This window comes from Falco naumanni, chromosome 9, assembly GCF_017639655.2.
Source record: "Falco naumanni isolate bFalNau1 chromosome 9, bFalNau1.pat, whole genome shotgun sequence".
NCBI lineage: Eukaryota > Metazoa > Chordata > Aves > Falconiformes > Falconidae > Falco > Falco naumanni.
The window spans coordinates 8,950,714-8,967,578 of NC_054062.1; the positions used below are offsets into that span (position 1 = coordinate 8,950,714).

A 16,865-nucleotide genomic window follows, 5' to 3' on the forward strand; every position below is an offset into this window, starting at 1 on the left:
GGTGATCCACAGGGATGCTCACCTGTGGATGGCAATGCCAGGGGATGAACAGGGCAGGAACAGACGAGTCAGGGTAGGAGCGTGTCTGTGCCAGCTCACCAAAGTGCTGTGGCCAGGAGGAGGAACAGGCTTGCGTGGTGCTTTACCTGCCACGAAGGAGCTTTAGGCACGTGAGGGAATGCTTGCCTGCAAATGCCCACGGTGACCCAGCACCGGGTTGAAATCCCCATGACTGGTGTCCCCGAGCAGGTGCAGGCGTGCTGCTGAAGATGCTGGTACACCTTCGTCATCAGCCGTCGCTGGAGAAGGGCTGTGGCTTAAGTGGCAGGAGAAAACTTAGTTCCAAAAGTCTGTGCTGAGTCAGGGCAGGTGGGGAAGTGGAGTGACCCTGTGTGACACTGCCCGCTGCCTCCCTGCCACCCCCCGGGTTTGGCTGGTGCCTGGCGGAGGGCTGGCTGCCGGCAGGTCCTGCTCTGGCACGGTCCACAGCAGCACCCACATCTACGAGTGCAGAGCTGAGGGTCTGGGTAGGGAATTCATCCCACCACCCAGCTGCCCACACACCCACGTTCCTCGTGCCGCAGCCGCTCTGCACCCCCTGCGTGTGCAGGATCTGGCCCCCCAGCACTCAGGGCGGGGCCTCGCTCCAAATCTCGCTGCTTGGGCTCCTGGCACGTGTGTTCAGGCACTTGACAACGGCTGATTTTTTTTATTTATTATTTAATAATTTTTTTCCAGTTGTTTTCTCCCCAAAGGTGCCAATTAAACTTCAGCTCCCGGTTGCTTCAGCTGTGGAAATCGGAATTAGTTGGCTGAGCAGCCTGATCGCAGGCGCCCCAGGTGTCATCTTGTTGACTCCTGCCCCTCTGCCTGCTTATATAGCACCTAATGCCTCATTGACACCTATTTAAGTAATGCTGGGAAGGTGAGATTTTCTTGATCACAAAGCAAAAGTGCTTGCTCTTCTCCCTTCCAGCTTCCCACAGGCACCCCAGGGAGGGGGACAAGGAGCGGGGCACCATCCAAGAGGAGAATCTCTCCCAGCCTTTCCCTGGGACGAAGGGGATGACCTGGGACCTGCAGCTGGGCTGTGGTGGGACACGCTGGGGCTGCGGGTGTCAGGAGGAGGCTGGGACGAGCCGGGCTCAGCCCGGATCTCGGCGCGGGGTGGCCGGGAACATGCCGGCAGCAAATGGAGGCATCCTACGTCATCCTGGCCGCGGTGGGAGTTGGGCGTGAGGGGCACGGCCGGAGAACAAAGCCTCGCATTTATTCCTCCGGTCCTTTCACCGGCAGCCCCTCATTGCCTCCCTGCGCTGGATTGTTCCTGCATTTTCTCTGCTTCAGCTGTTTACTGGGTCACCCTGATGCAGACACGCACACAAAGAGCAAGCCATGCGGCGAGGCTGTTCTGTGCCACCGGCACCGCGAGCCCCTCTCCGGCCCCGAGGAGCACAGTGGTGCCATTGAACCGGGCTGGGGGAGTGCCTGAGCCTGCCCTGCTCTGGGGTCGGGGTGGGCTGGGGGCATCTAGAGCCCCCCAGGCATCCTCCCCTGCACAGGCTGGGGCAGTGGGATTTTAGGGAGGGGGGGGTCCAAGAGGTCTGGGCTTGTCGGCTTTGCCCACACTTCAGTCGCACCAGCTTTAGCGGAGGGAATGTAAGTTGGCGTAAGGCAGTGTAAACACATGGGTGGACACATTTATTTCACGAGGGCTTATTTTGGTTCAGCTTATCTAAGCTAAAGATGTGTCTGAGCTAAATCGAAATTAACCTCGTTCAAATTGAAGGGAGACGGCGCAGTTACCATAAGCCAGACCGCAGCCAGACAGGGCCGTGGCTTTTGGACAGCCTCCAACGTGTCCACCCCAATCTGTGCACCTTCAAAATCACAGAAAGATAGGACTTTGTTTTCTTTTTCCCTCTGCAAGCTCCAGCAGGTGAGTTACTGCACAGCCAGCCATTTACAGCTTACCCAGGCTGCTTGGGAATGGCGTGGGGCAAAACTCCCTGGGAGATGTTGGCGTGGGACTGGTGGGATGGTTTGGTGGCATGGGGGGTTGAAAGCCACCTCCTGGCTCTGGGCTGGTGTCCTGTGCCAGGCAGTTGCTGGAGCCACGAGTTGCTTTGCCCTTGCTGTGCATCCCGCATGCCTTGCTTGTGCCGCAGGTGTGCGCCCCAGTGTGTGCTTGGCTCGTGTGGGTCATGTACGTGCCGGGGGTGAGAGGGAGGTTTGACAAACGGAGCCGGTTTTAGAGCAGCCGATACACCTTAAAATTGATTTTTTGGTTGTCTGGACTGGCACATGGGCTACGAGCTGAGAACAGGGAAATATTTGTTCAAGGCTTTGTGTCTCTGAGAATGTAAAGGCTTGACTTTCAGGAGGGATGGACTCACTGGCTTGCAGGTGCTGGTAGACGCGAGGGACCAGCATTACCAGCATTTGCAACAGCAAACAAGTCTGTGTGTTCTAGTTAACGATTGTGAAGACATACCTGACGTTTCAGGAGTGACCGTACTGATTGGTTTCAAGGTACGTCAGCTCCCACATGCCAACCTAATCAAACACCCGTGGCGGTTCTTGCTGCTGCAGAAATAATGTACTGGGAGCTCGAGGGGCCCGTTTCAGCAGCGGGATCAATGGAGTGTCATTAGGTCAGGTCGGCTTGAGCTGCAACCTCTTCGGGACATCCGTCCTGTTTTTCTTCGCATTTGAACAAGGCACTATAGAGCCGTCGTGTTGCGTGTGACTTCCAGGTGCTGCTGCACACACACACACACAAATAATCAATTTTTGAACTTGTTTCTGCTATGGGGTTTGCAGATTTTTGTGTTCCGTCTTGGTGAAATACAGACCTTTGTTCTGAGCTGAAATGACTTTACTATGAGGCAGTCTTTATTTAACCTTACAGAGCAATAGGTATTAATTTTTCATACACCGGTTTTCACCAGTCATGTCGTTCTGGTTTCACTTCCAGTAATTACCCCCTGGGCTGTAGGCGAGTTCATAGCGGAGCGATTGCTGTGTAAGCCAAGGCCAGCTGCGTCCCTCCTATGCGAGCCTGACTCTGCGTAGGCGTTGGCGCTGAGCATGGATGCTGCCGAAACGCACGCCAAAGTGATCACGAACACAAAGCTAAGGACTGTGGAGCAAGAGCTAGAACTGCTGTGTCGGCGGGATCTTTTTTCCATCGACTTAGAGAGGAAGCAAAACCTGCTGCACTCAGTTTTCTTCTAACCTTCAGCAGCCTCTGAAGGGAGCCCGTCCCAGCACGTCCCCTGGTAGGGAACGTGAGGGTGGTCCAGCTTTGGAAGTGTCTTCTCATGGGATGCAGATGTCTAGGTGGAGGTGCTGGTGGTCTTCTGTACTCCCAGGTGTAGGAAACACAGGGTTTGGAGTTTAACAGTCATCTGGCATCTCTGGCACTGCCAGCGGCAGATGGAGTTTACTTTTCTCTGGGGAGTCCCCTAGTAAGGCTGGTCCTGCAGCACCTGCATCAGGGGGCCTGATCCTGCCCCCTTGGAGTCTGGAGAGGACGGAGCGGATACACAAAGTCTTTGCAGATCTTTGACTCTTAATTTCCAGACCATAAAAAGAACGAAAAAGTCTCTACATGTGAGCAGGCTCTTAGTTTTCTTTAAAAGCAAAACAAAAGCAAATGGGGGAGGAATCCTGTGTATCTGCTCTGTCTCGTTTCTGGACCCAAGTGCTGAGCTCCTAATCCTTGCTCCAGCCGCTGACTCACTGCATGCGAGTCACAAGATGCCTTTGTAACCGATCCACCAGCCGCTGCTTTCTCCTCTTCCCAAGCTGCCAGGGTGGAGAAGACTGCCTTGGATATTGCCGCTAACCCTGCTGGGTTACAGAGGCAGGATCAGACCTGCCGTCGATCTGGGGCAGCCCCAACCCTGAGGGAGGAGGTGTGAAATCCCCAGGAGAGGCAGATACGGAGTGATGTGCACCCTTCCTCTGCCCTATCCTGCTCCCTGGGAGCGTGTGGTGCTGGGTGATGCGTGGCTTCAGGGCTGTTCCCTGCGGGAGCTGAGCGCAGCTTTCTATGTGGAAACACCTGAAGCAGAGCTGGGGGTGTCAGGGAAGCCCAGCTGCGGAGACCAGCAGCTGACGGGGCAAGAACAGGCTCTCAGCTGTCGCCGCTGTTGTGGTGTCCTGGCAAAAACACCCCCTTTTCATCGTGGGTTGAAGTTTAGCTTCTGGCCCTTTTTCTAGTCTTTCTTGTTTCTCCCTTTGTCGTTACGTTTTAATGGGCTGTTGGTGCTGGGTTGAGGCAGCACTGAGCAGGCAGAGAGCTGAAAGCCTGAAGGAATGGTGTCCATCTCCCTAATACCCCTACGTGGGGGGCAGTGCCCAGGGCGGGGGGGCTGGAGCTCCATCAGCGGCAGCAGGAGCACAGAACCATTGTACCCCGGTGCCCCCACGGTCCTCGGTGGGGTGCTGTTTGGGAGCAAGGGTGCTCCTGCCCTCCATGGGGCTGCGGATCCAAAGCACGTGCTGTGGGTCACCGGGGTAGGCATTTCCCCGAAGTGGGGGGCGTTCGGCAGCTTCCGTGCCCGCTTTGGGTGGTCTCTGCAGCCTTCCTGAGCGCGGCTGGGGGAAGGAAACTGCTGGTGAGTGCAAGGAGTGGACGGGGTGATCCTGCCCGGCAGAGCTGGGAAAACATCCACCCTGGGGCTTTTTGCCTGGAAGTCCCCGTGAGGAAGGGTGTTCTGCTGCGTGCGCTTATTTTGGCTGTGTAGGACGGAGGGCACTTCTGCTTTTGCAGGTTTTATCTTTGGTTCACGGAACTGCAGTTGTTTTCCTTTCACTCGATGGGGGTGACTTTTTTCCTATTTCCTTTTACATAATGTCGTACGCTTCGGTTTACATAAGAGGCCCCAAAGTCACTGCCATTCGTTGCATGGGTTGGGAATTTGCTCCTGAGAGCGAAACGAAAGTTAACTTGGGGCTCGTGTCAGCCGTGGAGGGGACAGCCCTTGGTGGACCTGGTTTCGTTTCTGGAAGGGCCCGTTTCCCCTCTCGCCAGGGGGAAGGGATTCCTCCGAGAAGGGGCTGGGGGTTGTAAAGACCAGACCCCCACCTTCTGTTTCTGGCTTTGCCAGCTTTCGTCAAGCCCTTTCAAACCTGTGCAAACACAGAACTTCAATGAGAAACTCCTGGTGATGTCTCTGAGGCTCAGCTCTGCCTTTTTTGTCTCGGTAGCCGGCGAGGCTGTTAATTCCCAACAGGCGGAGGATCCCAGCTTCCCATGGGCAGGGTTAGCGTCTGCTTCTCTCATGTGGCTGGTGGCAGTGGCCCTTGGAAATCATGGTGCAAAGATACTCCCAGCTGTGTTATACCTGCCTGTGGGACAAGCGTTTTGTGGAGCCCAGCTGGAAGGGAGCAGAGTAACACAAGCATCTTGATCTTTAAACCAGCTGTTGTCCAGGGAGCATCAGTAAAAGCACTTTAAGCAGTTTTGCCTCTTCCACGTGTGCTGAAATTAATACCTTCTTCCAATAACAGTTCGTTATTTTGTGTTTTTGGAGCCAGTGCGCTAACCCAGGGCACGTGGGACCAGAGCTCTTAAGACCTGGTAATTGTTGGATAATTGCCTGTGTGTAACGTGCAGGGATGCTGTCACGCTCACACTTCAGCCTGTACTTTGCTTCTGTCTTACTAAAACCGCCTTGGTGACTGATCTCAAACACTTTCCCAAATGCAGATCCCTAGCCAATATTTTGCTTTGCTGTTTGGCTTTTGCATTTTCCCTTCCCTTCAGCCGGAGAGCAGAGATGAGGGCAGATTCCCGGCTGCTCTCTGCCTGGCTCCTGCAAGGGTCCCTCGCAGCACGGCCCTTCCTCCAGGCTCGCAAACCTTGGCTACGTCTCAGAGCTCCTTATTAAACCTCCGTGTGAAGACGTGGGGTTCGACGCCACGCCGTGTACTAGAACATTCACCAGAGAGGAGCTGAGTTTATTGCACGGAGCAGGAATTCCTCCCCGGTGTAGTCACAGACGCTTTGAACTATCAGTGGGAGCTTGTTGCTCAGGCAGCCCGGGGCTATCTGCACTTGGAAGAGGCAGTCTCTAAAACCAGGCAAGCCATCTGGTGCAGACCTCCAGTTTCATATTGCAGGGGATGAACTCCTGCAGAGTTCACTTACGGCTGCTTTCGCAAAGCCTCTGCTCTGCAGAGCTGCGCGTCTGATACCCCGAAGTTAAACATATGGTTTTTCAAGGAAAACAAGGTGCCCCTCCATCGGGAGGCCTTTTTCCAGCTGTATGGAGAGGAGCAGGATTTGCACGCTGAGCTGGAGAGATCGTGGTCAAATGTTAATTTTCTGTGTCTTCCCTCTTTTGGTACCCATCGTGAAATGCATTGGATCTCACTTTCTGGGGTGCTGAGTCCCTTCTCTAAGAGTGATGGAAGGTGCCAGTGCTGTAACCATCAACATGCTCACAGTTAGTGCTTTCACAGATGGGCTTTTCTGAATGTTGCAGCTGTTTAAAGCGCTGCCTGGGCCCGTTGGATGCATCTCTTCTACCAACGCGATGCAGTGCGAGGCGGGGACTGCTCACCGGTGGCTCTGCCGTGGTGCGGTGCTGAGTTACTCAGGCTGAACCGCTGGTGGAGGAGGGTTTGTCTGTGGGTGCTGGGCTGCGGCGGTGCTGGCTGGGGCCAGACTCACGTTCCCTTCTGCTGCGAGGGGCAGAAAACTCCAGCGGAGGTGTAGGGCAGGCAGGGGGGAGCAGCAGCTTTGCAGTAATATTTACCAGCACTTGTCAGAGCTCTTCACAGACCATTTTGAAGATGCTCATCTTTGGTTGATGTGCTGGAAATCCTGGTGTGAGTCCAGGTTTAGTACTGCGCTATTCTTGGTGGCTGGCACATGCACAAGCCACAGGTCAAGGTTTTGTGTCTCCTGACCCTGCTCCCACCCAATGTCCCCTCATCTGCAAAGGGACAAACGTGCCTTTGGTGCAGGTGTCAGAGTGGGACTTCACTGGCTCCATCCTGCTGCTGCTTTTTGCTTCGTTGGTTTTTAACCAGCATGTGCGGAATGCACAATCAGCATCTTGGAGAAGCAGCCGTAGGAAAGAGGAAGCTCACATAGAATATAAATAGCCAAATTTTAAAATGTACCAGTGTAACAGCTCGCCTGGTTCTTGGCATGAGCCTGGCTGAAGACCGCTGGGAAGCTGCGTATTTTGTGTGTGGTTTGCAAAGGGGGAACTTTGGGGATATCACACAAGTCAGCAAGACAAAAACTGAATGAATCTGACAGTCTTGAATATGGGAAGGAAATGAAATTTGCTTCTACACACATCAAAATTGGGTGTATCCTCTGCACATGACACAAAATACGGAGTGGAAACCCCTGCACAGTTACGGCAATACTTTCCACTGTAGTTGCACAGCAGCTGCCAATGATTCACGAATTGATCCTGGGACATTTTGTCCTCTTACATGATTTGATTTCTTTATTAATTTAATTGCATCTCAACGAGCATCTGATTTTTCGTTTAGGGTCTACAACTGCCCAGCCAAATCCATTTGCTGAGTGAGGCTGTACAGAGGTCTCCTCCTGTGGGCCAAAGTCAGCGTGACGGGAAGATGGGCAGGGTAGGGCTGGTGGACCAGTTGGGTGGTCAAGACTGGGAGAGAGCCGATGTATAGCACTGCTGGTGCTGATCCCTGTTCTCCATCACTGCCCCTTCGGCAGTGGGCTTGTGTGCTCGAGAAGCATCTACTGCTGTCGCTTCTGGAGGATGGTGTGTAGCTGTGGGCACCAGAGTCTGATGGTCTCTGTGAACAAACTGGGAAGAGTTTCCATGGCTTTGCTTTCTTTTTGTTGGAAACAGCATGTATAGGTGGAAGAAAGACAACTTGGCTGAGTTGGGCTCAGGTTAGGTACCATCGCTGTAGGTGGCTGATGGGGAGCAAGGCTTCAGCAGTGCTGGCAGCTCTCTCCTGAGGTCATGCTGGTCCCCCCTGATTCCCAGCTCAGGCTAAAGGGGTTGGAGGTGGCTCACCTGGCTGAGGAGCACCTCATTCCTATGAGCTGTTGATGGAGAGAGGGAGAGGTGATGGGGAAGAAGCCCAGCTCTCCCTCAGCTGCCGGTGCCTTTAGCTATGTACCAGGCTCACCTTCCCCTCGCTGACACATTTAAATGGCTTCGTCTTCTCCGCACCAGGGCCAGCGTCACGGGTGGCTGCTCCCAGCGCAGATCTGACAGGGGGCTGCAGAGGAGCAGGGAGTCGAGGTGGGCTCAGGGGCTGGTTTGTGCCCCTGTCAGCGTTCAGGCTGTGGTGCCAGCTGTCAGGGATGGGGGGCTGCCTGCCTGGCCTGGGGCAGCAGAGCAGAGGGAAGCTGGGCTCAGATCTGCGCTGCCCCCAGCAGCCAGTGTCACCAGCCCAGGAGATTTATTGAGGCAGGAGGGAGATGCACTGCCATGTCGTGCTGTCTGGGAAGGCACAGGGCACGCTGTGCTGGTGGGTGCCTCTTCTGTTCTTCAGATTCAGACCTGTTTGAACATAAAATTATGCCATAATTTATCCCAGAACACAGAACAAGAGAGGGACTGACGCAGGTGTCTGGAAGGATGTCTGGTCTGTTCGCTGCCTCCTGCGGGTGCTGTCAGGGTTGGTCTGGAAGCCGGTGAAACTCGGGAAGGACTTGTGGTGTTCCTAGCAGAGCCGAAATTGGGAGCCTTACAACCCCTCGAGCTTCAGCAAACCAAACCTCGCCGCAGTCTGGCATGAACTGAGAAGAGCAAGTTCAGCGGAAAGTGAGGAAGAAGTCGAGTAACCCTGCCCAGGGGGATTCTCTGTCCTCATTCATTACAACCATGAATGAGAGGCTTTTTCAAGTTTTCCCCTTACTCTTTGAGCTGGCTGCGGTTCCCTGCCTTGATTCCTTGCTAACAAGCACTTGACTTGAGCAGGGTGCGATAACAGCGCGGTGGCTGCTGCTGTGACGGCAATAGTGAGGGATGGTGGTTAGAGAGCACGTTAGGTGCACGTTCCACACGTCAGCTCAGCATCGTGTTCGGCACTTTCTGCTTGGTGCCTCTGGATGTGCAGCATCGTCCGAGGCCAGGGCTGTTCCCACGTTCATGGGGAGCGGCTTGGGAAGGGGATTTTTTTGCAGGGAGCAGTGTCACTCCTGGGGCTCCGTCCTGGGTTGCCCCATGGCAGCTTGTTCCCTGGCAAGCCCTGTGTTGTCACCATTGCTCAGGGGGGTTGTGCTCCCAGGAGGCAGGCTGCAGGGGAAGCCGTGGGCTGGCTCTGGCCCCTGACTGGCAGCACGATATGCAGTGGGGACTTGTCCCCGAGCCCCTGCACCCCAGCGCGTGGCCAGCTCGTTGCGTGGGGGTGTTTTGCCCATCTGCTGAGCAGTGGGATTTGCTCCGTCTTACACCCTGCCCCGCCATTTGGCGTGGGGGATGAGGGCGGGGGAGATCCCCGCAGTGTTTAAAAGGATCTGGATAAATCTTCTCAAGAGAGGCACTGACTCAGCAGAGCGTGGTGAGAGAGGAGGAGGAGGGAACCAAATTGTCCTTGTGGGGCTGGGGCCACCGCTGAGCCCTGTGCTGGCATGTGGGGCTGGGGGAGGTGTGTGTCTAGAGATCTGCCCTGAGAGGCATCTCCTCTTTCCTCACCGGGTTTTGGGTGGTCTGCATCCCCCGGAGCAGAACTGTGAGCCTTGTGGCTGGGCTGGGCTGTGGCCTGGAGGTGCCTGGCCCCAGGGGTGCAGGGACCTGTCCCGGCTGTGCCCGAGCCCACTTCGGTGCTGCTCGCTGGGGTTTCCCCTCAGCTTCCAGCTCTCCCCATGGATTCCTGCCTTGCCTGCGTGGCTGGCGCTGCTGAAGCTCACGGGCGGTTTGGTTTGACAGTTATTATTTATTGCGGAAGGTGCGCCGAGGTGCTGGGGTCCAGCAGGGGCAGATTATGGAGATTACGGTCAGACCAGGCAGCGATGGCACCTTACGGGAAAGGCAAAGGCTCAGGGAGGGGGAAGCAGCCAGGGATGGGTAGGGGGGTGTGCTGCCCCCCGCCCCCCTTGCTGCCCGGTGAGGGGTCCCCCCCAGCACTCGGTGCTGGCACAGCCTGCGTTAGCAGCAGGGCTGAGCCGTGGAGCCAGGGGACGCGGAGCAGACAGAGCGGCATCCTAAAGCCCTGGCTCTGCCAGTGTGCAGGCTCAGGTGGACCCGGAGTTAAGCTGGCCAGGACTGGTGTCGCCTGGTTTCCATTTCTGAGCAGGCGAGGGAGACTCGCTGCCTGCCGGCTGTTGCCTTTGGCTTGCTGGGATGCCTCATATGAGCCCACAAGAGCATCTCTGCCACGCTTCACTCTCCTTATCTCATGGTGTATCTCGTCTTCCCATGCAGAGCTCCACACAGGAGATCGGAGAAGAGCTGGAGGATGGTGTGATCTACAGCATATCGCTCCGGAAAGTGCAGCTCCATCACACAGCCAACAAAGGGCAGCGGTGGCTGGGGGTAAGCTGGGGGCTCTGCCAGCCTCCTGGCACAGGGTGTGTTCAGATCTTTCCCTGCCGGAGACATGGTGGCTAGATGTCAGGGCTTGGCAGGATCAATACCAGCCCCTGGCTTGCCCTCTTCTTGCTGCCCCATACACTCTTGTCCTGGGAGGTCCTTCCGAGCCTTATCTGGGAATCGTATGTTTTGTTGGGAGCAGGGATGTGGAAGCATCTGCTGGCCTCTGCCCTGTGGGAAGGGACATGGGGGAAACAATCTGAAGCTCCATTTTGCAACTCTGATTTGCACCTAGATTTTGGCAACCTTGAGCCTTTCCTAAGATTTCCCAAATGCTCAAGTCTTCTCACCTGAGTTGCTGGTATTTGGTGTCCAAGGAGACCCAGCTTCCCTTTCCCCAGGCCCATCACAAGAGCCCCAGGCACTGTAGGGGGTCCCAGCCTAGACCCAAATGGTGGCTTGTGAGGCTGGTTGGACCACATCGCACTTGAACTTGTCTGTCTTCACCCAACCTACTGACTTCTGTTCCTGTCCTGGCAGTTTGAGAATGAGTCGGCTTTAAACCTCTACGAGACGTGTAAGGTGCGGACAATAAAAGCTGGGACCTTGGAGAAGCTGGTGGAGTACCTGGTCTCAGCCTTCAAGGGCAATGACTCCACCTATGTCACCATCTTCCTGTGCACTTACCGGGCCTTTGCCACCACCAAGCAAGTGCTGGACCTGCTGCTTAACAGGTGAGGCTGCCCTGAGCCCCAAAACACACCTGGGGGTGACCAGTGCCTGACCCTCCTCAGCCAGGGGTGCCCCAGCATCTTCTGCTGCCATGCTTTGGAGGGCTGATGAGCTTCTCCCAACTCCATCAGTGTAAAAGTTTTGGGCAGGGCAGGGTGGACACAACTTCCCAGAGAGCTGGAGCCCTTCCAGCTGGAACCCTGCCACAGGGTGGCCAGTGCTGGCTGCTTCCCTCTTCCTGTAACACGGGGGCTGTAGCAGAGTGGGGGGAGCAGGACAGTGTGGGAGATTCATTCTGACCCCCTGGCAGACCCGGAGGTGATGTGGAGGGAGAAGAGGCAGTATTGCGAGGCAGCTGAGTCTAGGATGCTCACTGCCTCCTCGCTGTGCCCCACCAGGTATGGCAAACTCCATGTGCAGGCGAATGGGGACCATGCCAGGCATGCTGTGGATGAGAGGATGGAGCTGAAGAAGTAAGTCTGGCTGCGCTGTGCATGAACAAGATGGGTGGCTCTGGTGATAGCTCTTTGTTTCTCCTACAAAGGCATGTGTTGTCCCAGGGGTGCTCCTGGTGCCTGGGGCTCGGCGGGGGTGCACACAGGTTTCTCCTGGCTCCCAGTTCTCATGCTGGGCTTGCCTGTGTTTCCCCGCTCCCTGCAGCACCATCTCCTCCATCCTGGGCGCCTGGCTGGACCAGTACTCAGAGGACTTCCGCAAGCCCCCAGACTTTGCCTGCCTCAAGCAGCTCATCTCCTACGTGCGCCACAACATCCCCGGCTCGGACCTGGAGCGCCGAGCCCGCATCCTGCTGGCCCAGTTCCAGCAGCAGGAGCAGAGCGAGTCCGAGGCAGAAGGTGGGGTCCTTTCCCCGCTTGTGGGGGGTTGTTTGGGGCTGCAGGTGAAGGGAATGCTACTGGTTGGCATCAAGGGTCTCCAAAACCTCAGGTCTTGCCACGTGGCTGAGCTACCGTCCACCCTGCCTGCATTTCCATGGAGGTACACTGGGAAGCTAATCTGACTGCACCAGAAGTGGGATTTCTAAGTGGATTGGTTAATCTGCCTTTAATCCTCTGCAGACGCTTGTGTCCAGGTTTAAAATGACTATCCTTTTATCTGAGCCTTGTTTCTCAAGGCGTGAAGCCAGATGGGAATTAAGAGCCCAGGAGGTGGGATGTGGGTGTCTGCAGGGGGCTGGCGTGGGGCGGCGTGGGCCCTGGCTCATGGCAGCGATGCTCAGCTTCGTGCCATCCCTCACAGCTGTGGACCACGGCGGCTGCACCTTCCAGCTGGTGGAGGAGAATGGGGTTGGGGACGGGAAGCCGGATTTCCTCTCCTTCTCCCCAGAGATGGTGGCAGAACAGTTCACGCTGATGGACGCTGTGAGTATTCGTCTGACAGCTGGGTGGATGGTACTCTGCCTGCCTGCTGCTCTGGGCACAGGCCTGTCTCTTCCCATCCATCGTTTCCTCCTGGCCTGTCCCCTTCTCAGGGAACCCAAGGAGACCCATCTCCATCCCTTTATCTTTCAGGAGCTCTTTAAGAAAGTGGTGCCATACCACTGCCTGGGCTGCATCTGGTCCCAGCGAGACAAGAAGGGTAAAGAGCACCTGGCACCCACCATCCGCGCCACAGTCTCGCAGTTCAATAGCGTGGCCAACTGTGTCATCGCCACATGTCTCGGGGACCGGTCCCTGAAGCCGCAGCAGAGGGCTAAAGTGGTGGAGCGGTGGATCGAAGTGGCTCGGGTAGGACAGCTCACCATCCTGCTCGCCTCCCTCCTCAGCCCAAGGGCTGAGGTTTTGCGCTGCGTGAATCCCAGCAGATCCCTGAGCTTTCTTTAACATGTCATCTCCTTGTCTGCCCCCAGGAGTGCCGCATCCTGAAGAACTTCTCCTCCCTCCGAGCCATCCTGTCGGCTCTGCAGTGCAATGCCGTTCACCGTCTGAAGAAGACCTGGGATGAGGTCCTGCGGTAAGCAGCTCCTGCAGCTGCTGGGAGGTTTCAAAGGGGAGGCCATGCTTCGGCTACTGCGGCCCTTGAGCTTGCAGATGGGGTCATCTCAGCTCCAGCATTGCCTCCTGGAGTGTGCCCAAAACCCAGGGACCAGTGTAAGGTGTCAGGGACCTGAGGAGGGTGAGGAAATAAAAGCATCATCACCTGCACCTCCCTTCCATGCGGAGCATCCAAACACGAGGCTCTGCTAGAGCTGTGAGTGTAGCTGGGGTCAGCTGCAGGAGCAGAAGAGAGCCCAAGGAGGAGACCGCACCGTGGCAGCGGTGCTGACTTTTCTCTTGTTTCCCCCTGAGCAGGGAGAGCTTCCGCACTTTCCACGAGCTCTCAGAGATCTTCTCCGATGAGAATAACCACTCGCTGAGCCGGGAGCTTCTCATTAAGGTATGGGGAAGCGACACCTGCGTTGCCCTGTCTCGGGCAGGGAGCTCAGGCTGATGCCGGCAGAAATTTCCATGGTGTTCCAGCCACCGGGCCAAAGCCTTGGGAGCGCTGCTGTGGTCACAGGCAGGGGTGCAGGGCAGGGTGTGCTGAGTCTGAGGTGCAGGCAGGGGTTTCCAAACGGGCTGGGCTTTCTGCTTCCCTGCCCAAAAGTCATCATTGCCTGAAGCTCACAAAGGAATTCAGCAAGAGATAAGCATTGGGATAGGATCCAGTGCACTGGGTGACAGCTTCTCTCCAGAGTCAGCTGCATTTTAACAGCGAGGTGCAAAGTCCTCTTAATTTCAGGTGGGGCTGTAGGGTTTGTGAAAGGCTGCAGCAAAAATGTCCTCCTTCCCCATGGAGCCTCTGCAGTTTGGGGGCGGAGAGGGCACAAAATGCGAAAGGGAACAAAACATCCCATTGAGGAGGAGCTGGAAACAGAGCAGCAGTTGCTATTCACTAACCCTCTCCTCCCTGTGAGCCCTGAAAAAGCTCAGTTTTGATTTCCTCCTCTTCCCCTCGTCCCGCTTTCCCTCTGCAAGGAAAGCTGTACCAATGAAAGCAGGTGTGAATTTTAGTTCACCTATGAGTGCAGTTTCCCACCCGTGCTGATCCCTACCTCTTCTCACCATCCAGGAGGGCACATCCAAATTTGCCACCTTGGAGATCAACCCAAAGAGGGCTCAGAAGCGGCAGCAGCAGCAGCGAGAGATGGTGAGTCTGGCACGGCTGCCCCCTGTGCCAGCTGCCCCGGCTGGTCCCAGGTCACTGCTGACCCCGCTGTCCCTTCTGTCCCCGTAGGGCGTGATGCAGGGCACCATTCCCTACCTTGGCACCTTCCTCACAGACCTGGTGATGCTCGACACTGCCATGAAGGATTTCCTGGACGTATGTACCTCCATCTCTATCCTCCCCTTGCTCTGCACAGCTGCCCCAGAGCCTGGGCTGATAAAAGGAGGGCTGGTCCCCCGTGTGTCCTGTGTCCGACACCGCACCCTGCGCATCTTGTGTCCGACACTGTGCCCTGCGCATCTTGTGTCCAACGCTGCGCATCTTGTGTCCGACACTGCACATCCACCTCTGTTAGCCCATGGAAATGTCCCTCAGCAGAGACATCGGCATGGGAGCAGTATTTTTCTGCCTGCTCCACACTGACATTCGGCTCCTTCTCTTCCAGGGTGGGCTGATCAACTTTGAGAAGAGAAGGAAGGTGAGAGCTTTGCCCTGGCAGCAGTGCAGCTGGGTGGAAGGATGAGGCTGACTTGGTGCAAGCCCAGGCTGTGCCGGTCCCTTTGGGGTTGTTCCCTCTCCTGTTTTGCCGTCATGTTCTTCATTGTTGGGAAGGGGGATTCTGGTCCTTTCTATCTGCCTCTGTGCATGGGGCTGGGCTGTTTGTGGAGGAGGCTGGGGCTGGCAAACACATCTGATCTTATGGCCTCCATTTGCTGCAGGAGTTCGAAGTCATCGCCCAGATCAAGCTGCTTCAGTCGGCCTGCAACAACTACAGCTTCACGCAGGAGGACCAGTTCGTGGACTGGTTCCACAGCCTGGAGCGGCTCAGCGAGGCCGAGAGGTGAGCAGGGGCCGGGGCCGTGCTGCCACCGGCGTGTTGGGAGGTCCCACCGCCCATCTCCTCCAGCTGCTGAGCCACAGCTGCCCAGCGCTGCTCCCCGCTCCACATCCCTTGGCTCGCTGCAGCCGGGGCAGCACACAGAGCTCCAACCCTCACCTCTCCCCTCCCAGCTACGGGCTGTCGTGCGAGATCGAGCCGCTGTCGGAGTCAGCCAGCAACACATTGAAGGCGAAGAAAAACACGGGGATCATCAAGCGATGGAGCGAGTGAGTCTGCTCGTCCCCGGTGGGATGCAGGGGTATCTCTGGCTGAGCATTGCAGGGGACCAGGCTGGGGTGGCCACTGTCCTGCCCAGCCAAATGCACCTTCGCTCTGCTCCCTTCTCACCTGCCCCACGTCTCTCCTGGCAGCCGGCAGCCGCCAAGCACCGAGCCCTGTGCCAGTGGCAGCTCCCACTCAAAATCCTTCGACCAGCTCAAGTGCGGGCAGTACCTGTGCAGCGGGGATGCCACCGACTCGGTAAGCGTCACCTCTGCCGGCTCCAGCAGCTCTGACGTGGAGGAGATCAACATCAGCTTCATCCCCGAGTCCCCCGACTGCCAGGAGAAGAAGGTATGGGGCAGCTCGCGGGGTCCGGGCCACCAGAGGCAGGTGCAGCCATTGCCTGGGGACTGCCCTGGCACTGGGGGGGGCGTGGGGGGAGTCCTGGGGGCTGTTTCTGACCTGCTGGGGCTAGGGAGGCCCCTGCCCTGCGATGCTCTGGCAGCATGGCAAGGCTCTCGTGCCTCCAGTGGCTGTAGTCATGTCGGTCCCCCGTTGTCACAGGTCAGTGAGATCCCTCTGGCCTCCCTCCCCCAGCGCTGGTACGCCCCGTCTGTGGCCGATGGAGAAGTTAAACCCACTGTGTCCTCCGCATCCCCTCTCCTTCCTGCCCTCCAGTTCTGGGAATCCACCTCCCTCTCATCCCTGGACACATCGGGCATTGGCTCAGGCTCCAGCAGTGCCTCGTCCTCTTCCGTCTCCTCCACGCCGGTGACGGCCTCCCGCACCCACAAGCGCTCGGTCTCTGGCATCTCCAGCTACTCCTCCCTCTCGCTGCCCCTCTACAACCAGCAGGTCGATGACTGTTGCATCATCCGCGTCAGCCTGGCCGTGGACAACGGCAACATGTACAAGAGCATCCTGGTGAGCGCAGGCACCCGCGGTGACGCCAGGGAGGAGCAGCTCACCCCATTTGGGTGTGGGCGTGGGAGGTGACAGTACTGGGAGCTTTGCAGTTTTCTGCACCCCCCGGGTTAATAACACTGTGCTCACAGGTGACAAGTCAGGATAAGACCCCCGTCGTTATTCGCAAGGCCATGGCCAAGCACAACTTGGACGGGGACCGGCCTGAAGACTATGAGCTTGTTCAGATCATCTCGGAGGAGAGAGGTGTGTGCTGGGGGGGCTTTCCTGGGGGCTGCATCCCCAGCTGGCCATGCAGCCCTGCAGCCTGGGCAGCACTGGGTTGGAGCTGGGCTGGGAGGTGACAGCACGACGGGTCCCAGCACCCGGGGACAACCCTCAGCTCTACTCTGGGCCCCTTTCAGGGAAAGGGTGCCCAACTGACCTCCATCCTCGGTCATTTCCAG

General features: G+C 56.9%; 1 protein-coding gene across 5 annotated transcripts in view; it reads left to right on the plus strand.

Annotated features, from left to right (window-relative positions):
- Positions 1 to 16,865, plus strand: part of RALGDS (ral guanine nucleotide dissociation stimulator) — a 61,573-nt gene that overhangs the window by 42,632 nt on the left and 2,076 nt on the right. For 3 of the 5 annotated variants that reach the window (XM_040607577.1, XM_040607575.1, XM_040607573.1), the window contains exons 2-17: positions 10,389 to 10,499; positions 11,037 to 11,230; positions 11,627 to 11,701; positions 11,889 to 12,082; positions 12,486 to 12,607; positions 12,758 to 12,973; positions 13,096 to 13,199; positions 13,538 to 13,622; positions 14,298 to 14,375; positions 14,463 to 14,549; positions 14,839 to 14,871; positions 15,113 to 15,234; positions 15,405 to 15,500; positions 15,645 to 15,846; positions 16,060 to 16,419; positions 16,551 to 16,665. In XM_040607577.1, coding sequence (XP_040463511.1) covers positions 10,389 to 10,499; positions 11,037 to 11,230; positions 11,627 to 11,701; positions 11,889 to 12,082; positions 12,486 to 12,607; positions 12,758 to 12,973; positions 13,096 to 13,199; positions 13,538 to 13,622; positions 14,298 to 14,375; positions 14,463 to 14,549; positions 14,839 to 14,871; positions 15,113 to 15,234; positions 15,405 to 15,500; positions 15,645 to 15,846; positions 16,060 to 16,419; positions 16,551 to 16,665 — 2,194 coding nt within the window. The remainder of the gene's footprint in view (positions 1 to 10,388; positions 10,500 to 11,036; positions 11,231 to 11,626; positions 11,702 to 11,888; positions 12,083 to 12,485; positions 12,608 to 12,757; positions 12,974 to 13,095; positions 13,200 to 13,537; positions 13,623 to 14,297; positions 14,376 to 14,462; positions 14,550 to 14,838; positions 14,872 to 15,112; positions 15,235 to 15,404; positions 15,501 to 15,644; positions 15,847 to 16,059; positions 16,420 to 16,550; positions 16,666 to 16,865) is intronic. The other 2 variants (XM_040607574.1, XM_040607576.1) reach the window with 2 other exon arrangements.